The sequence below is a fragment of the Phoca vitulina genome, unplaced genomic scaffold, assembly GCF_004348235.1.
Source record: "Phoca vitulina isolate PV1807 unplaced genomic scaffold, GSC_HSeal_1.0 scaffold18, whole genome shotgun sequence".
NCBI classification, from domain to species: Eukaryota; Metazoa; Chordata; class Mammalia; order Carnivora; family Phocidae; genus Phoca; species Phoca vitulina.
Window position 1 is genome coordinate 27,730,378 of NW_022589721.1, and position 20,552 is coordinate 27,750,929.

Sequence of the window (20,552 nt, forward strand, 5' to 3'; positions counted from 1 at the left end):
TGCATCATCAGGAGGGATCTCGTGATCTTGACTCTGCTTTAGGCATCACATGTCAGGAAGGCGCTGCAGAGCGGGCCACATGAGGATGGCGGATGGGAGTAGAAAAAGGTTTGGAAGAGCCTGAGTTGGCCCAGCGTGGAGAAGAGGAGATTGGGTAAGAATCTCACCTCGAGCCAGCAGTGCTCGAGCTTTGGCCACTGGACCCACTGCCGGTGCCTGGGCCTCCTCAAGGGTGGCGCCCCTCCAGCTGCAGGGACAGAGAACCCTGCCCCAGTCCCAGCCCTACCCCTCCCCCAGCCCGGCAGCTGGGGCTACAGGACCTCAGCGCAGGCGAATGGGGTCCAGTTGAAGGCGGCCAGTGGGCTTCTGGGAGCAGTTTTCCTCCCTAAGAAGAAAGAAACGCCCCTCTTCTTCAACGGGACGTTACCATGTCCACTGCTCAGAACTGAGACAAACACCCAGAAACTACAAGAGATCAAGCGAAAGACGAGTCAATGCCTTGAGGCTCTTGAAGGCAAGCGTGGACCGTGGGATCCTGACGGCAGCTGCGCCACTGAGCCCACCCGAGAACCGCTGGTCCTCAGAGACCTTGTTACCCAAAAGAACAGCCATCCTCATGCTCAAACACATCTGCAGCTGGCGCCTCTGCTAAAAGTTATCTTGACTAACATGCTCTCCAAACCATTCTCCATCCTGACCCCAGAGTAAACTGTTTCAAAATTCAAACATGCCCCTGTCCCTGCCCCCTTTAAAGCCCTTCAATGGCTTCCCTCCTGTTTCCATTAGGAGAAAGTACTAGATAAAGCCCTCTGGGATTTGCCATAAATCCTCTCTCCCAGGACCCCTGAACTGTCAAAGCCACACCTCCCACACACATGCCCACCAGTACTCATCTGCTCACCCCCTGGGGCTAGAACAACACTGGATGACAAGCTGACCAAACACCCAGGATGTTTACAGTCTCTGGACCTTGCACACAACACCCTCACCCCACACACCCTGCCTGTCCAAAAGACAAACAAAGGCACACAGATTTACACACGCACACGCATGCACCAACGTATCACCATATCAATGGTTGGACTTCCCACACTGCTTTACAATTTTCTATTCAGACGCCTCACTGTGCTGTGATCTCCTGGAGGGTGGGTCCACGTCTTCGTGTTATTTTACAAGCCTAGCACAGGCCTGGAGCAGAGAAAGGGCCTGCCCTAGGTGACAAGACCTACTCTGCTGTGCTCAGAAAAGCCCAGCTAGAACCAACGGGTACAAGTCACAACAGGTTTCAGCCAGAGAAATTTCCAGCAGTCAGAGCTGTCCAAGGAGGAAAGGGTAGCTTTTAGTGATGCATTTCCAAGGAAGTTTAGGATCCCATTTGTGATGCTATGGGAAAGACTGCACCACCAGGGAAGTCAGACGAGGCAAGAGACCTTTGCGTCTCTGAACTCTAGGCTGACTCACAGGGAGATGGAGCTTGCAGTGGAGGAGCATGGCCCTGGAAAGAAGGGGGCAGGGAGAAAAGAGGGCAGAGGAATGAGCAATAGGGGACAGTAAAAGAAAACTCTTGAGTAGGGCAGTGGGCAACAGAACACTCTGCACCTCTCTCCCTCCTGGACGGGCATGAGAGTCCAGTTTGTGCTTTGTGCGGGTTCTGAGCCCCCCACAGCAATGCCAGTGGGGCTCTGGCTGTGTCTCCCGGGCCCATGCCCGACTCTGGCAGCAGCTCCAGAGGATGGCTCACACTTACCTTGTCCTCCAGCATCCCACCTCAGCTGCACATGGTGCCCTTTGGGATCCCTGCTGGGCCCGGAAGTGAAGACGGCTCAATGTGATGGGGGGCAAGCCTCAACCAATGAAGGATGGGAGCCAGCACATGACCACTCTGGGCTCCTGACTTGGGTGGACAATTCTGAAAGCCATTCTGAAGCTTCAAGATCCTGGAAGAGCTGAACCTCTGCTGACTGCAGCAGTGAGCCCAATAACAAACCCTCGGCTCTCCTCCCTCCCTGTCTCACCTCCCCACTCCTTCACTCCTGCCTCCTGGGATCACCATCCCCATAAACCGTCCACAGCCACGGCTACCTCCGGGGGGAACAGATGCTAAGACACTCTCCATTGAAGACTGCCCCAAATACACATTCTTCCCTCAATTCTCCATGGCCTCATGCAACGTGGAGCCACAGCTCATTCAGCTACGTTCCATTCTCAGAGCTTCTGAAGTCTCCATGCCAAGTTTTCCCACTGATTCAGGCACCACATGGTGAGCAATGACCTCAGCGGCCTTGGAAATGATTCTTGGAGATGGTGTGACACGGTCCCTTCAGCAATGGAGCACCATGGCAGGACCAAGTTCCCACAGGAAACCAGCATGTGCGTGCAGGGAGTAGCAAATCATTCCAGGTAAAACACCAAGCATGAGAGGCGCGAGCCGAGAGGGTGAAGAAAGACAGGCAGACACGGCCCACCGTGACCCTCGATGCCACCAGACGCTCTGGGCTACAAACACAGGTGTCTACGCAGAGGAATCACGCATCGTCTACAGCGCTCCTGCGAGCCAAGCTCCTTCCAGCCCTGGGCCCGGCTCTCTCACAGCTGGCACTACTACCGATTTTTCATGCCCAGCCACAGCTCAAGCACATAGTAGGTGTCGACACTTGTCCTCAGAAAGAAGGGAGAATGGAAGGAAAGGGAGAAGAACTGCTGAATAAAAGCCTTGCCGGTCCTTTTGTGCTCGATCCCATGTGGACACCTGACCGGCTTTGCTTGTGCTTGGGTTTCCCTGCATCCTCACTGGACCCATGTCTGTACTCTTCAAAGATGTCTTTTCTCTACTGAAAGGCCTCGTGGGCTCAGCCCGGAGGTCCTGCTGGTGCATGCTTTCCCCGGGGCTGCTAATTCCACCCGCCCGCACGGCAGCCTTGCGGACGCTCTGTTGATATTCACCGGCTTCCTCTATGTTACTGACTTTTTAAACTTTCATCCCAGCTAATGCCTCTATTCCTCCTGGTTTCTTTTTTTTTTTTAAAGATTTTATTTATTTATTTGACAGAGAGAGACAGTGAGAGAGGGAATACAAGCAGGGGGAGAGGGAGAAGCAGGCTTCCCGCGGAGCAGGGAGCCCGATGCGGAGCTCGATCCCAGGACCCTGGGATCATGACCTGAGCCGAAGGCAGACGCTTAACGACTGAGCCACCCAGGCGCCCCCCTCCTGGTTTCTTTTTCCTTCCAAAATCCAACAGCTCCACGATGGGTGCCGGTGTGTGCCGTGCACACGGCTGCTGGGGAGCCTCACAGCAAAGGGCCCGCAGGAGGACGCAGGGCAGAGGCGGTGGGGGCATCCTGCGCCTCAGAATCAGGGAGCCCGAGGCTGGACTCCACTCGACCACTTCCGGTGGGACTTTGGAAAACTGCTTAACCTCCATAAAATCCCTCAGAAAAAAAACAAAATACTGACACGGGCCACCGAGGATGGCTTTGAGGACGAAATGACAGGGTTCACATGCCAGTCCCAACACATGGTAAACACCCTCCCCTGGGAACACCTGGGACACTGCACCGCACCCTCCAGACTACTCTCATCCACCTGCCTTCACAGTCCACCCTGACGGCATGGTCTGAGTCTGTCTGGCTGCTGGAACAGATCGCCACTGACTGGGGGGCTTGCCAACAACAGAAGTCTGTTCCTCAGGGCTCGGGAGGCTACAAGCCTGGGATCAAGGCAGACTGGGTGCCAGGTGAGGGCCAGCTTCCTGGTTTTTGGCACCTTGTGTGTCCTCACGTGGAGGAAGGGGTGAGGGGGCTCCTGGGGCCTCTTTGATGAGGACACTAACCCCATTCATGAGGGCTCTGCCCTCCAGACCCAAGCATCTCCCAAACGCCCCACCTTCCGATATCATCATCTTTGGGGATTAGGATTTCAGCATAGGAATTTGGGCCGGGGGACACAAACATCCAGACCCCAGCAGGCTCACGTAGAAGAAATACAGTCGGTAGCCAGAGGCAGTCCTGGGGCACAGTTTTCCCCACACCTGCCCCTCGGCACCTGTTGGCTCGTCCCTATACCTCCCTCTCAGAGCAGATTGTCCGGAGCAAGAGCTTGGCTCTCCGTGGACAGCAACGTGAGGGAGCCCCTCACCCGCACATTCTTGCAACGAACAAAGCCCTCCTCCTCTGTTGAGAGTACTTGAATCCTTCCCAGAATATCCTGATTTGGGTTTGGCTTTGTTTTTAAGATTTTTAACACCCCTGCCATGCAAACTGAACAAATACATAACATGACTTGCTCCGCTAGCAACAGTTAAAATCTAAAATGTCTTGGGTAATGACACAGCAGCACGCGAAGAAGAGCAACGGCAAAAACGTCTAGGGGCCGCCGCAGAGTCAGTGACCCTAAAGATCGAGGGACACATGGGTGGTAGGGAGTCACTTCAGACAGCTGCCTGTCATCAGGCCGTTACCCCCCCACCAACTCAAAGGCAAGCTGTCTACGTAGGCAACCAGTCTGGGAACACGGACCCCTCACTATTACCCACAGACAGCTTCATGGTGACCTGCTGAGAAACGGTCTGGCCTGGACACATGTGAGGCCCTCTGAGCTCCGATTTATTAAGTTGGCTTGAAAAAGTAAATTGTAGACAGTCTCAACCGTGACTGCCATGCGCAAATCCATTGCCGTGAGCCTTCCAGGAAACGTAAGGCGAAGGGCATTCTGCAGACAGCCACTCTCCGAAGTGACCCGACCAGCCACTCTTCACCTCGGGCAAAGGTGACAACAGAAAGGAGGCACGGCATTAGGGACATCTGTCCCTGCCTCTTCCCCAGGCCGCCTGCAGCTCGTCTCCCCCCACTCCAGTCTCCTCCCCGGTGCTTCTGGATGTGACGTGGCCATGCTGCAGCATGCAGGGGTCTGGTTTCCAGTCCGTGACAGTAATAATCGGCACTGACCTCCTAAGGAACCTCCCCTATGAAGTCCCGGCCCTCCGCCCACGTTTGCCACCCAAACTCTCCCAGGACTGTCCGTCGTTCGGGCACGCTAGCTCCAGACCCAACACTACTGGAACCCAAGGCCAATTAAACGACCAGGCTCTGCGGACACGTTCACTTTTATTTTCAGGACTCTACCCGATTGTGACTCAGAAGGGCCAAGGCAACTGTGGGTCTGACTTCAAAGCCTTTCTCTTCAGTCTGTCTGCCTGCGTGCCCGTTACCCTCTCCTCACTCTGGTTAAGTATTCATGTCAAGCACTGCTCTTCTGAAAACAGAATTTCTATCTGTGATAGCAAGTTCAACAATAATTTTCTATCACTTAATAAAACATTCTCTTTGTAAACTGACGTCTCACTCTCCTATTTCTACATCTTCTCAGTGTCCATCCTTCTTAAACCAAACATCATTTCTGCACAAAAGAAATAAAGATTTCCTTGGGATTATCAAAGGACCACAGGACGTATCTGTGCTTTACAGTCACAGCTCATGCAACAGACCTTTTGGGGTGCCAGGCACCATCCTAGGCACTGAGGGCACTGTGCGTACAAAACAGAGAAAGATCCCTGCCTCCTGGAATTTACATGCTAGCAAGGACATTCGGTTATCTTTAAACCATGACAAATAGGTAAATTACATAGTATGTTAGAAGGTAATTGGGCACGGGCGCCTGGGGGGCTCAGTCGTTAAGCGTCTGCCTTCGGCTCAGGTCATGATCCTGGAGTCCCAGGATCGAGTCCCACATCGGGCTCCCTGCTCAGCAGGGAGTCTGCTTCTCCCTCTGACCCTCTTCCCTCTCGTGCTCTCTGTCTCTCATTCTCTCTCAAATAAATAAATAAATAAATAAATAAAATCTTTTAAAAAAAAAAAAAAAGAAGGTAATCGGGCACTTAGCAGCTGGGCAGGTCCAAATGTTCCGTGTGGAGTGTAGCGCTCTAGTTCTGATCTAACAAATACAATGCACACAACCATTTCCTACTGATGAGGACAGTCACTGTGGTGTGGCTTATTTACTTGCTGGCTTGGTCGTGTCTGTTCCCCCCGTGATGTGAGTGCACTGAAGCACGGCAGGATTTAGCCCATTTTGCAGGATGCCTAGGGATGCGATAAGAGTGGAGAGCCGGCAGGGTCTCACACTTCACCAAGCGGGAAAGTCAGCCATTCGTTAAACAGAGAACAAGTGAAGGCCCCTTGGGTGCCTGGCCCTGTGCCAGGCTCTGGGGACAAAGAGAAGAGCCAGGCCCGTCCCTGCCCCCAGAGAGCTCCGAAGCTCACCCACGGACCACCGCCCCACCCCTTAGCACCTCCACCCCCCCTCGGTCCTCGGGCCCTTATGAAGTTGCTCTGTTCCGCAGCCCGTCACAAAGATCAGACTCAGTGAGGGAGAGAGCCGACAGAACCAAGAGACCCTCCCCCAGCAGGTGGCAGACCCAACACCACACCTGAGTCCATCTGTGTCAGAGCGAGGGCTTCCCGCTGTCCTCTCCTGCCTCTGATGGGCGCAGGAAGAGTTTACACCGAGTACATGGACAGGAACCAACTGAAGAGCCATGCTCCATGGCGGAGGCTCATGTCGTCCTAAGTGGCTGAGAGGGCAGATGGGCCTCGCCAGTGGGCCGAGAAGTGATCTGCACGCCCATCCCTCTGCGCTGTCCCTGGGGAACAGGTCCAAGGTGACAGGTGCTCATGTACCTCAGCACCCACACACTGCCCCTGAACAACCTCTCTCCTCCTAGCCCACCTCCCTCCATCGGGGGCCGGGCCCAACTGTGCAGAAGGCCGAGGGGCGACAGGCTGGCATTACTCAGTGTACCCCCAGTCGAGCCCCCGTAGGCAGCAAGAGGCCATTTGCTCCCAATCACGTCCTGCGCCCCCCACCCACCTGCCACACTAAGCCCCTGGTGCAACAGATTGCCAGGCCAGCCCCCTGCACCTGGGGCCGAGCATTTAAAATCCCACCGTGGCAGGATGGTGGCATGCCCAGTGCTCTGCAGCCATGCTCCCTGCTAGGAAGAGACAATTCTTGGAAAGTGAAGAGAACCAGAGTTTGGGTTCTGTTCACACAGGGAAAGACCGGTATCTTCCCTTCACCAAGATGGACGAAGGCCTCTGGCAATACACGAGGCGAGCTAAAGGTAGCTGTTGGGTGACGGCAGGATGCTCACACCAGGCTGACGCCGACGGGTACTTGGGGATCATTTACTCACCCTTGTTTCAGAGAATACCCAGTTGACCCCCTGGGCCAACACAGGGTGCCTGAAGGGGAGTGGCCGGCAAGCCAGCATCTTTTAATGAACAGCATCGTGTGGAAAACAAAGCCACTGATGGGGGTTGGGGGAAGGGAAGGCCCAGATCACCCCTCAAGGCTTCTACGTGCTCTTTTTAAGGGGAACCATCGTCTAAATATCCTGCTTTGTGTTCGGGTGTTAATTACACAATTCTAAGGTAATATTTTGTCTTCAAATTGTACAAGAAGTCTAAAATGTCTCCACTGAGTTCTAGAAAAGGCTCTTGATCCAAAAGAAAACAGGATGTAATTTCGGTGAGATGGATAGCTGAAATCTGCCAGAGGTGCTTGAAAGCCAGCCTGGACCGGATGCCATCAAACCCCAGTGGGTCTCGAAGGCCCGCCCCCGGGGAGGCCCGCCCGCCAGGCCATAGGAGGGAAGGGCAGCGTCAATCCCATCAGCAGCACTGAGGTTCCCACGGAAGCACCTGACAGCGGTCTGAGTCTGTCTGGCATTTTTCCTCTGGTCAACGATCACGAGAGACAGAGAACCTACACCGCCACAGTAACACCACCTGCTCTTCTGCACGGTTACCTTACAGTTGGCAAAGCCCGGTCCTGAGCATTAGCTAGCACCTGCAACTCCACTATCATGTGCACCATGTGCCTCCCTTACCAATCTTTTCACGTTTCACTTTGTGCTCCCAGGCTCTAATACATGTGCTCCCTCCGCGGAGGGGCCCTTGTCCACCCACTTCACACCATGCTGCATCACTGAATCCCAGCGTGACCCTCACTGCATTAGGATGGTGCTTCTCGGGTGTTTGTAGTCACAAGACGCTTTTCAAGTGAGTTATTTAAGCAATTTCAATATAAACAATCGATGAAGGGCGTGACTTCTCTGGTTAAAGCGGGAGGGGTCCCCCTCGCCACCTCCCACACCACCCCCCCACCCATCCATCCTGAGCCACAAGCACCTCTGAAGGGCCCCGAAAACAACTTGAACACTAGTGGATGAGGCTGCACGAGGAGGGGCTGGGTCAAATACCACTCCAACTACAGTCGTTGCTCTGAGTGGCCACAGCAGAGGGCAGGGTGTGAGAGCTACAATCTGCCTTTCAGCGGGATCAGTGGGGAACTCTCTAAACGCAGGGTCTGAATGTGCAAAGCACAGAGCGAGTCACTTCGAGGTTCGAGCAAGGGAAAGGTGGCACGGCGAAGCACGCACAGTCGTCCCTCGGGACGTGCGTGCGGCCGTGGGGCTAATGCCCACCTCGGGTCTGGGGCTGGGCTTCCCATTCCTCGTGCTTCCGTCCACTGCGTGCCTCACCGAGCCCCCAGCCCGTGCACTCTGCCGGCTCACTGCCATTCTGGGAACTACCACTTTTAATTTCTTGACATCTGTGCATATTGTTCTTCAAGCCCAGCACATTAACATAATTCTTTGTATTTCATTTCCTTTCAAAAAGACGGTGTTTAAAAGAGCAATGGCACAGCACAGAGTGGAATGCGGACGTAATGCAGAAGCAGATGCTCACACACACGTGTGCACGCCACAGTGCTGAGACCCCCCCCAACACGTCTACAACCGGGCCTGGTGCCCACATATGCAGGGAGGCGCTCTGACTACAAAACCAGGGGCGGGCTTGCTTCCGGAGCAGAGACCAAACATTTGTTCCATTCTAAGGGTAATGAGCAAAAATCCAGAACCCTCAGTGCTCTAGCAAATTCCCTCGAGGTCCCCCCCATTCTTCCTCCAGCTGCCTGTGAGGCTCCCACAGGAGCTCCACTGCCCTTGGGCTTCCCCCCGGGTTTGGCCACTGGAGGCGGCAGCAGGAGATGGGGTGGGGGGCGCTCCAGCCCCAGGCTCCCTCCCTGCTGCCTCATCTGAGGTTGTTTCATCCCCTGCCACAGGCTGGCCCATGGAGCTCTGGAGACCACTCTCCCCACTGCCCTTATACCCAGGGTGTTACCACCACCTCGCGACCCCGCTGTCCACAATGTCCCACAGGACCTAAACCTTTAATAAAGGATCCCTTTACTACGCCCTCAAGTTGCCAATTCAAGCATGCCATCTGCTTCCTGCCCACACCCACGATCCTTTTGATCCCCCTAGATGGCTCCTCTTTCCAACCTCCATCTCACCGGCAGGTAGCAGGAGCCACACTCCCAAGCCCCAGGACCAGGGGCCTCTATCCCAGCTTCCTCTCCCGTCACCTCCCTGCCTGACTTACCATCGCTGCCTGTCCTCCTCCCCCTTACAGGCAGCCTCCTGCTCTCCCCATCCCTCCGGATGCTCAGCAGCAGGGTCCTCAGGAACCTCCACCCAGTGGATGCCCCATCCACTTGTGCCCTCATCTGCAGATGGCCCCAAGGCTAGGGCTCCGGTCCAGCCCTCTTGCCGGCTCCACAGCCTGATAGATAATATCCCTTTGCACACCCGGAGTCCACCAAACTCCACACATGACCAGAAGTAACAAGTCCTCTCTTCCCCAAACCTGCTTCTCCCTTGGGTTCTCCAGATTGACAGGGCCCATCCTCCACCCTAGCACCCAAGCCAAAACCAAGACCACCTCCCACCGGCTCCCTCTGGCTTCCCACCCACTCCAACCTCTGCCCAGGCCCTGGCAATCACACCTCCACCAGGGCTCTAGAATACGTCCACTTCTTTCCACTCCCAAGGCTACTGCTGAATTCAGATACTGTAGACCCTCAAAAGGACCACTGCCCCAGCCCCCCTGCACCATGTCCCACTGACCACATGCGGCTGGGGGGCTCCTCTGAGCCTTGAGGAATGCTGATGCCTCTGCCAGGGCTGGCACTCCCCTCCCCATCCCCTCTCCCCCTACCTTACCTCCACCTCCACCCCTACTCCTCGGAAGACAAGGCCCACATGGCCTTCCAAGCTCAGCCCAAGCCCTCCCTGACCACCACCCTGCCCTCCCAGGCTGCTTCCACAGCAACTTCTCTGAGCTCCCTTCAGACCCTGTTGGGACCTACACAGGTGCTCCTCGCACTTACCTCAAAGTGCTAGTATCATGTTCTGCCCAGACCACGAAGCTCGGAGCAACTTTGCTATACGAACTGGTTTACCTGCCATCGCATCGCCAACAACAACCATGTGCCCAGTACACAGACAGCGCTTCTCATGAATCATGAGTGACCCACAGCAGAGGTTCAAAAAGATACCCATTTTTCTCAGCCCCTAACCACACACCACACACACACCCCCTTAACTCTGCTGAGCTTCTCTGACCTTACAAAGAAAAACTAAGCCCCTCTGATACAAGATCTCCTTGTTCCTTGCTCACCATCCCCCCCTGCCCCAGAGGGGTTCCTTTGGGAGGGACACTGTTCCATTTTCCAACTCCACACGCTTAGCAGTGGGATCCGTGTCTGCGTTTGTATCCTTGAGTTCCCCACAGGACTTCACAGAGTCCCCTACAGATAACAACACTCAAACCAGGCAGATTGACTTGGCAAAGGGCAGGTGAAGAGTTAAGTGTACATGCAATCATACATTTGAAGAAATTAGCTCATATGTACTCATTTATAATTAACACTGCACTAATATTCTCAAGTACCTATTCTAAACTGCCCAAGAACTAATTAAATCTCACAACACCCCAGAGAGTGAAGTGTTATCAGCCACATTAATAAAAAGCTCAGAACAGCTGTCAGAACAGCAGACTGATAAGGGATTATATTCTGAGACTCCGGCACCAATTCACTCCACACTGCTAAGACAGCAGTTTCTGGAACTTACTAGCCCACGATCACTCCACCGGACCTGCTGAATACACATCGCTCCTGCTTTTGCTCATCCCCTGAGGCTTTCCCACAGATTCCCGGCTGTCTTGCTCTGAAGGAAAGCCAGGCAAGCACCTGCTTCCAGCAGTGCGCCCACGGAGAGACAGCCATGGAAAGATGCACAGGACAGGCACGAGGCCTTTGTCTTTAACGTGACCCGTTCTCGCCACAGGATTGCGCCTGCAGGCTTGTGCCCCAACCGTCGGAAAGGAAATGCCTCTCACCTCCTGTCCACACACACAAACGCCGTCATCCTTACACATGGAGCTCAGGCCCCCTCCTCAGGAAGCCCTCCAGGATGTAATGTGGTCCTCTCCTGCCCCTCTGCACGGGTTTGGCCCTTCTGCCATCGTCCATTATCTATTCACCTCCCTGTTCCCCTTTTCAGACACTCAGCTGCTCAAGGGAAGAGACTCATCGTACTCAACTCTGATCCCCAAAGTCTGGCTTGGCGCCCAAAACAGCACAAGCCCAGGAATCAGGAAGAAAAAAGAGAAGAGAATCCGCCTGCTGTGGGGATCTCAGCCCTCGGCTTCAGCCGGCCTCCTTGGCAGCTCACAAACACCAGGCATAAAAGCTTTGGGCCGTGGGCCATGGCCACCCATCCCATTACTTCTTTTTTTTTTTTTTTTTAATTGTTATGTTAATCCCCATACATTACATCATTAGTTTTAGATATAGTGTTCCATGATTCCATCCCATTACTTCTTAGCAATCAGGAGTTTTCACGGGAGAGAGAGTACTCCTTTTCAAATGGGGGCCACAAGGCATGGCAGCTCCCTGTCTTGGGAAAAAGCATTCATTAGAGTGGAAGCCCCCGGTGCCACGGCCTCCATCACGCCCTATCAAGGTCCCCCACGCCAGGACTCAGCAGGCAGCCCACTGAACTGCACACAGCAAGATGCACTGGAAGAACAGACTTCCCCAACGCAGTCCCGGACAGCCTGCATGGCCCTCGCTGCCCTCCAAGATGCTGAACAAGGAAGTCCTCATTCAGAAGTCCTGCCATACAGTCCTGCTGAGGTGGGATCTTGTCAGTCCCCAAACCCCCCCACACCCCACCGCTGCTACAGAGAAAGGCTCTGAGTACCCCTGGTTACCCGAGAGACACAGCAAGTCAGGAGCAAGAGATCGGGGTGCACAGGGCCAGCTCTACTTCTGACTTCTGTGTCTCACACCAGGACACTTCATCCCCAACAGGTTAATTCAGGGGACTCTGGGCAGGGGGGCGAGTAGGAGGCCCAGCATCCCAGAAGACAGCCAGGGCTTGAGCTCAGAAGTCTAAGGGATTCGGGTAATGGCCAGCTGGCCTGGGAAAACTTCCTTCCCGTGGCAGAGCCTCTTTCGCTTCATCTGTAGTGAGATGGCAGCTCCAGCCTGGCATCCTGCAGGAGGATCAGAAGAGACACTCTGCACCATGGCAGCAGCTCCCACAGCTGGGCGTGCACTAAGAGGACGCATTAGCCTCACCGTGGCATCCAGCCAGGGCCGGTGACCGCCATGGTCCTGCTGACCTGGGTCTAGGATTCCTCAGACCCATGGATGTTCTGGACGAGCTTGCCTCTGGAAATTCTGCGAGCACATAAACAGACATCTGTAAAACTTAGCGGCCTGATTTGTACCCATCCCTGGGGCCCCCTAGAGCTCCCCATGGGCTCCCAGCTATAGGCCGCACACTTTCTTCCCTCCCTAAGGAACTCTGATCACATATCCTGTTATCATCCATCTGAACTTCAAGTATCAGAAGCCAGTGGAGTAATGAAGGTCATGCACAGGTATTTTCACTGGGCAGACGTTTACCAGCTGCCTCCATGGGTAAGGGCTGGCCCTGGAGAGAGCGGGCTGGCTGGCTGGCTCAGGGCGTGCAGGGGGCTCTCTAAGAGAAAGCTGCGTGCCTCAAAGGAGTCAGGAGACAAGTGGGCACAAGCATGCAGAGCAGTGGCCCAGATAGCAGTCCAGTCTCAGGGCAGGGGCAGGCAGGCCATAGGAGGATGCTCAATAGGAAAGCGACAGGTCACCTTTGCATTTGACACCACTCTGTGAAGAGGGGGCCTCGGGGGCCAGTTGAGAAGCGGAGCGACCACCCCCAGGGCTGTGGCTAAAAGTGCCTGGGAGTGATGAGAAAGCTAGACCTGGGGCAGGGAGGAAGGTCAGTGAGGAGACCGGGCGCCCCAGAAGGGCTCAGGGGGCAAAAGCCAGCAGGGCTTGGTGACCGTTCGTTTAGTCTGGGGTGAGATCAAAGTTGGAATTAAGGGTGACTCAGGTTTCTATCTCTGATGACTGAGAAGCACCAGCAAGTGAGAAGTAACTTTCATAATCAACCATCTAATACAGGTGGGAAAAAGGGGACGAAATCCAAAATGTAAAGAACACAGAGTCCAGAAATGACCATGAGCGGCTGTGGATGGCCAGACAGCAACATGTACAGGGACCTCAGCCATGTCATCTGCCCCCTACCACAGAGAAATGCACGGGGAAGTTAGAAAAACTAACCTTGAGTTTGCTGCCCGTCAGACTCTGTGCAGCCCTGGCTTCTGCTCTAGAGGACTCGTGCATTTACTGCACTTTGTGTGTCGCCAGGCGCTGGTCTAAACACTGGAAACGGAGAAGAGAAATGAGATACCCACACAAAGTGCCTTACACACTCTGTGCCAAATCCATAAAGGAGCAGAGTCTGGCTCTAGATTTTGGCAAAGAATGGAAAGATACAAGTGATTCCATGCCATGTGCAGGGCACCAGGCCCTGGGATCCTGCCTGCTGAGCTACCAGCGTACGGGGAGACAGACACATGGACCGACGCTCTTAACTGGGAGACACGCGTGGCGGGGGGTGAGCAGCCTGGGCTGCTGGGAGGCAGAGGCCAAGAACAAGGACGCACACACCAAACCAGCCTGCAAAAGGAATGAGGCCAGGAGCTGCAAGTGAGTGGGAATCTGCTGGCACATGAGAGGGCCCCAGGGCTCAGGGGCTGCGGATGAGTGTGGCTATTCAGAGGACCGAAGGAAGCAGGTGTTCCCAGGCAAAGGGAACAACGTACAAGAGAGAAAGAGCACAGAGTCCTGGGGCCTGCGGAAATTTGTCACGGAGACGCAAGTGGGCAACAGGGGCGGGGTGCGGGGCAGGGGGGGCAGCTGTCAGGTTTATACATAAACGACCTAGCAGGTTCGGGAGGGGCTCCGACTGTGAACAGGGGCAGGCATGCCGGCCTGTTCCCGGGGGAGGGGTGGGACGAGCCGCACTCTGTGGAGAGATGGTTCCAATGGCAGAGAGAGCCAGAGCTCACGCACCCAGGGCCTGAAACACCCCACCGCTATCTGAGAAGGAAAGAGAATTCCTCTTTGCCTTTCCGACAGCAGTCTTGTGAATTTTATATTTTACGTATGTTTCACAATGTCTATAACAACATATTCTTACAGCAAATGTGTATTTGAGCCAAAATGCCTGAGCTCCCATCGCAGGCCCACCACTTACTATGGTGTAACAGTAGACAGGATGCTTGTCTCAGTTTCCTAATCTGCAAAATGGGGACAAAACCAATAACTACCTCGTGGGCTTTTTATGAAGAAGAAATAAATTAGTATTTGTTAGATACACAGAATAGTGGTAGGCCTACAGTAAGGACTCTAAGATGGTTTTAAAATTTTAAAAATGCAACTTATTAGTAACTAAATGAGTATGTATCAGGGACGTGTTTGCAAATCACTGGTATAGAGAGAGCGTGGGTCGGAGCAGAAGGGCAGACCAGAGCTGTCACAAGAAGAGATGACGGGGTCTGACCCATATGAAAGGGAGCTGGCATGGAGAAAAAGTCAACTGGCCATGGTAAGTGACCAATATGACAGGTGAGGGATAGGACATATGGATGGTGGGGCCAGTCACCAAGTTGGAATGGGGGGGAAGGGGCGTTAACAAGGAGCTAGACACTAAGCACAGCACCGAACATGCCGCATAGCTTACACTGCCTATGGGTACGCAGCACCCGAACTGATCGCGAGCTCAGGAGAGGGTCGGGCCAAGGAGGACGTCTGCAGGCCACAGAGCACAGCTGGGGGTGGCTCCAAGGAAGTGGACAGGAGCCAGCAGCAGTCACCAGTGGCCATCAGCAGACATCTCCAGTTCTCCCCCTCCCTGGCGCACGGCAGGGTTGCACCTTCTAGCCCCCTGAAGTCAGTGGGGCCGTGACATCAGCTCTGGCCAGTGAAATACATGGTCGGAAATGACGGGGTCACTTCGAGGCTGATGGGAAACCATCCAGGGCTGTCCCCCCTTCCTGCACACTGACCAGCCACAGTCAGGGTGGTGGCTGCTCTGTCTGGGACCCCGAGTGAGCACAGCCCCCGAGGACCTGCAGTGGGTGTGCAGTCCAAGGGAGAACGTGAGCCCGGTTGTGTTAGGGCCACTGCCATGTGGGAGAGGCTTGCTCTAAGGACGTGACCTGGCCTACACTGACTGACAGACTCAGGGACAGCGACGTGATGAGCAGAAGAACAGAAGCTCACAAAGCGGGGAGGGGCAGCTGGAGAGGGAGGAGGGAGTTAGGAGCACGAGGTGTCTCAGGGAGGGGACACCAACGTGCCAGGACACGTGACTACACTCCCCAGCAGGCTGGAGGCCAAGTATGCATGGGGACCACTGCGCTGCATGACCTCCAGGCTTCCGTGCATTTGACTGGTCTGGTAAACAGTGAAACTGAGGTTTACAGACAGCAAAAGCAGTCTTCCCTCATGACACAGCTCTCCACGGAGAAAGGTGGTCTATTCAGAGACTGATAACTACCTTTCCTTCACACCTGCACATTTTCAAACACAGCTCACCCCAAACCGTTTTCAATCATAGTAGCTCTTACCAAATCAGCTGTTTTGCTAACACAAATACAGAAGGCACTTGAAATATTGTTGTAAAAAAAATCTCCATGAACATTATAGGTGCATCTTAGGTAGATCTTAGAATGCCTTGTCTTCTTTAGGACAGATTCAACAAGAATAAGAGCCAATTTTTGCAACTCTCCTTGCCAAAACTGACCCCAGAAATAACAAGCTTGGGAAGGTTCAGAAGTCACTTTTATAAAGTTGACATATTGATTTCTATAGGCTGCAAACGGTTTTTTCAGAAACACCAGCTGTTCCACATAATGGCACAAAAAAATCTTTTCCTGGTTTCTTTTACTATTCAAATGCAGCACAAAATAAATAAATGTTGAACACATATCAAAAGTATTATTTTAACTTGCCAGGGTTCAGCGTCGGGAAAGGCTTATGTTGTTTCCTTTTAATTGTTTTAACAAGCTAGAGAGTCAAGGTCAATTGTTTGAAATGTCACAAAACCACTCTTTACCGCCCATGTATTAAAACAATTATGCAAGAATTTTCCAAATTGTAATGTTGTGCTTGGCAAACTGGGAAGTGTGGAGCGACTGCAGAGACGGCGGCCACAAGGCAATTGGGCATAAGGTCATTTCTGCATATTTTAGAGGCTTCCACAGGGCCCAGAAAGGGAAAAACGCCCAGAGTTTCTACCTTTCCATTTGCTATCTGTTAAAGTCCTTTTAAGGTCATTCAAATCAGTGGGATACGCGGCCATTTTCTCTACAGCTTATTACTGGAGGCAGCTGATAATCTTATTAGAAAGAGCTGCTCCCGTCTGCCATTTCGGGAGACACCACCTCACAAGCTACAGAGTAGAAAATAAACATCGGAACCACACAGGGCGGGACCTTCGTTTCTTGTAAGGTTAGCAAAAAAGCTGACAGAAGTACACGGGAATGAATAAAATCTACATCCATGAGGCGGAAATGAGACTGGTCTGAAGGCACAGCGGGGCTGGCCATGGGGCAGGAGGCAGGTGCGGGGCTGCACACACCCCAACCCTACCTCGGGTGAGACTCTGGATTATCCAGACTCTGGACAATCACCACCTCTGGACTTCAACTTCCTTGACTGTAAAACTATGAAAGTGAGTCTGAAAAGGGGGTTTTCTGAGCCAATCTTAAAAGGTCACATACCACGCGATTCAATGGATACAAGATTTTTGAAATGACCCGATTACAGAGCTGGAGAACAGATCTCTGGTTGCCGAGGGTGGGGGGGGCGATTCTGCAGCAGGAGCACGTGTCCCCCGCGAGAGTGACCCGGAGCTGCACACACGCGTGTCACCATCGTGCCGGGTTCTGATGTCGTGCTGCACAGCTACGAACGATGCACCCCTTGGGGGAAACAGGGCTAAGGGCCCCAGACTCCTCTACACAATCCTCGCGACTTCCTGTGAATCTGTAATTATTTTCAAAATATGAAGTTTTACTTTTTAAAGGGTTTTCCTTAGACTTTGGACCAGACCCTTATTATTTTCTCTGTGGACCCTAGGACTTGAAATAGCTTATCTCCCAAATTGCATTTATTAAGGTAACTCCTTCGCCCGTGTTTACTGATAGAATTATCTTACTTTATGAGTCTCACAAAACCATGATTTCCGGATGGATCAAAGACACGGGTAGTAAATGGAACCATACAAATCACAGAGGAATAGATAGAAGCATGTATTTTATTATTTGGGGGCACAGCTAAGTGTTCTCAGCTATGACGAAAAGGGCAAGAAATCTAAAAGGAACGTTCGACGGGAGTGACAAGACAGATACTTAAGACTCAGTGAAGTGCAAAAGGAAACAAAGTAAGGCCACAGATGAAATGAAAAGACAAATGATGAACTGTGGGAAATACTTTCTGTACGGTGACCCAAAGGTGCAGTAAAGGGCACAGGCGGACACCCCAAATTACACACAGAACACAGATCCCCGGTAACTCTGTAACCAGAGGGTCTGCTCGTGACCACACAGACGCCAATTCAAGTAATGAAAAGAAATCGCTGGCAGAAGGGCCTGGCAGGGCTGAGGACTGACAGCGCAGGATGAAGAGGACCAGGGCGGGTAGGAGCCAGTGTCGGGGAATAACCGACAGATGCTGTCTGCAGGGCAGCCTGGAAACGTGCGGGCGTGTCAAAATGTAATATATGCTCGTATCAGCCCAGCAATTACATGACTAGGTATTTACCTAAGATATAATAGCATGAGGGTAAATATAATAATAAAATTAAAATGCAGGCTTAAGACCAGTCACCTGAGAGGTGGTTTGTGTTTTGTTTTTTTTTTTAAATCAGGGAGAAAAATTAAAAGCAATCGTGAATGTCAATCGACTGGAAACTGATGAAGGAAAATGCACGCCCTGTGCATATGGTGAAATGCAAGGTGGCCTTTAAAAATGACAATAATCTACATTTACTGATTGTTTGGGGTCAGGAAACAAAGCACAGCTGCTGAACTGCAGCAGGTTCAGAACCCAGCCCCACTGCTTACAGGCTGTGTGATCTCAGCAAGCTCCTGAACCTCTCTGTGCCTCAGTTTCCTCTTCTGTAAAGTGGGAAAACACCAGTGCCTACTTCTTAGAGCTGCACAGCTACATACAGCACTCAGTCACTACTGCTGTGACTTCAATGAGCTAACAGCCGTAAGATGGTGATACCCAGAAAGTGCTATGGAACAGCTTGTTAAATAAAAAATACTGACATGAAAACTTTATCGGCCACATTAGTGAGTGAAACAAGATCACAGAACATGATGCATGACCCCATTTCTAAAAAACATACATGTACATAGAACTGAGCAGGATCTTTCTTCTTTCTTATACAGTGAGTCGATACACCTAGGCAGTGAGATTCTGGATTATTGCTATTTTCTTCTTAGTATTTTCTGTATCATCTCAGGTATTAAAAAGAAAAAAAATGTCAATATCTAATAGGCACTCTCAGACACTTTTGGAATCTGAATTGGCTTGAGCTCTCGGGGTGGGGGAAACTTGACATTATGTAATATACTTTCTGACCCAGGGGTTATACTTCTGGGAGTTACTTCTACAAAAATAACAGTGGAAGTCTACAAATATACATGTACGTGGGTATGTATACACACCCACACCCACACACACATACACACATATATGCATACAGAAGCATTTATTAAAGCAATACTCACAGCAGCAAAAGACTGGAAATAACTTAAATTTCATCAATTGCAAACAATAAGACAGAAAAATAATGCCATGGAGCTAAACGGAAAGATCCTTTTGTTGAGGGTCTTGAATGCCCAGGAGCAGACTTTGTACTTTACCCTGAAGGGGAGACACTGAAAAACTTTGTTTCAGGAAGAAAACCCCGAGGGCAGTGCAGAACATCCATAGATCTGAGTGAATGTCTCAGGCTGCATCCAAGTTAGATCCAGGTCTGACCTCTGGAGGAAGAAGCAGCGGGAATGTTTTGCAAAAGAGATCCCTGATTTCCAACCGTAATTGTAAAAAAGCCCAGGAGTCTCCCACAGGGAGTCTGATGGGATAAATCATGTGAAGGCACAAAAACAAAACAGATCCGCAAGAAGACAGCACTGAATGAGCAGGGAGATTCGGACTCTCGGGACTCAGGCAGGTACACACGGAGCGGCTCTGAAGGCTACCGCTGGCGCCTCTGATTAAAATGCAACCACCACAGGGAATGCAGCTGGTGCAGCCGCCCTGGAAAACAGCACGGAGGTTCCTCAAAAAGTTAAAAAATAGAACTACCCTATGATCCGGTAATCACACTGCTGGGTATTTACTCAAAAAATACAAAAACACTAATTCAAAGGGATACATGCAGCCCTACGTTTACAGCAGCATTATTTACAATAGCCAAACTATGGAATCAACCCAATCGTCCATGGACAGATGACCGGATAAAGAAGGGGTGGTCTATGTATACAATGGAATATTACTCAGCCATCAAAAAGAACAAACTCTTGCCATTTGCAATGACATGGATGGAGCTAGAGAGTATTATGCTAAGTGAAGTAAGTCCGAGAAAGACAAACACCATATGATTTCACTCGTATGTGGAACTTAAGACACAAAACAAAGGGGAAAAAAGAGAAAAAACAAACAGAAGCAGACCCTTAACTCTAGAGAACACAGTGCAGAGGGGAGGTGGATGGGAGATAGGGGAACTAGGTGATGGGGATGAAGGAAGGCACTTGTGATGAGCACCGGGTGAGGTATGGATTTGCTGAATCACTGTATTGCACATCTGAAACTAATATCACACTGTTAACTATACTGGGATTAAAGTAAAAAACTTAATAAACAAACAAAATGCAACCACCATTAACTATCTGCGTGAGAAGAAGAGAGTAGGGGGTGTGCCTGGCGTGGGGGGCAACTCCATCCACCAGAAATTAGCACTTTAGGGGCAGGGAGGTATGTCCTAGTCCTTCTTCCCTCAACCATCTCACTTTTAAAAGTATCTTAATTTGCCAAAAGGGCATCGGGCTCTGAGGCCACGGCCCTCCCTACCTACATGTCTCACACAGCAATGACTCACGCTCTGCCATGGGACAGCTGCCTTCTCGCTGACTTCTCTCGTCTGAATGCTCGTCCACGATGCGCATTCGCCCATGCAGCCTAGAAAGGGTTCACGGAGTCACCTTGCGAGCAGTTCTTCAAAGGAAAGAACAACATT

The 20,552-nt window shown here is 52.1% G+C and overlaps 1 protein-coding gene across 3 annotated transcripts in view; it reads right to left on the reverse strand.

Moving 5' to 3' along the window:
* ZFAT (zinc finger and AT-hook domain containing) overlaps positions 1–20,552 on the reverse strand; it is a 216,930-nt gene that overhangs the window by 149,286 nt on the left and 47,092 nt on the right. The window contains exon 2 of one of the 3 annotated variants that reach the window (XM_032415478.1): positions 20,415–20,494. The exons of 1 other annotated variant lie outside the window; for it this stretch is intronic. In XM_032415478.1, the coding sequence (XP_032271369.1) occupies positions 20,415–20,494 (80 nt within the window). Of the gene's footprint in view, positions 1–20,414; positions 20,531–20,552 lie in introns of all 3 variants that reach the window. One more of the 3 variants, XM_032415479.1, reaches the window with a different exon arrangement.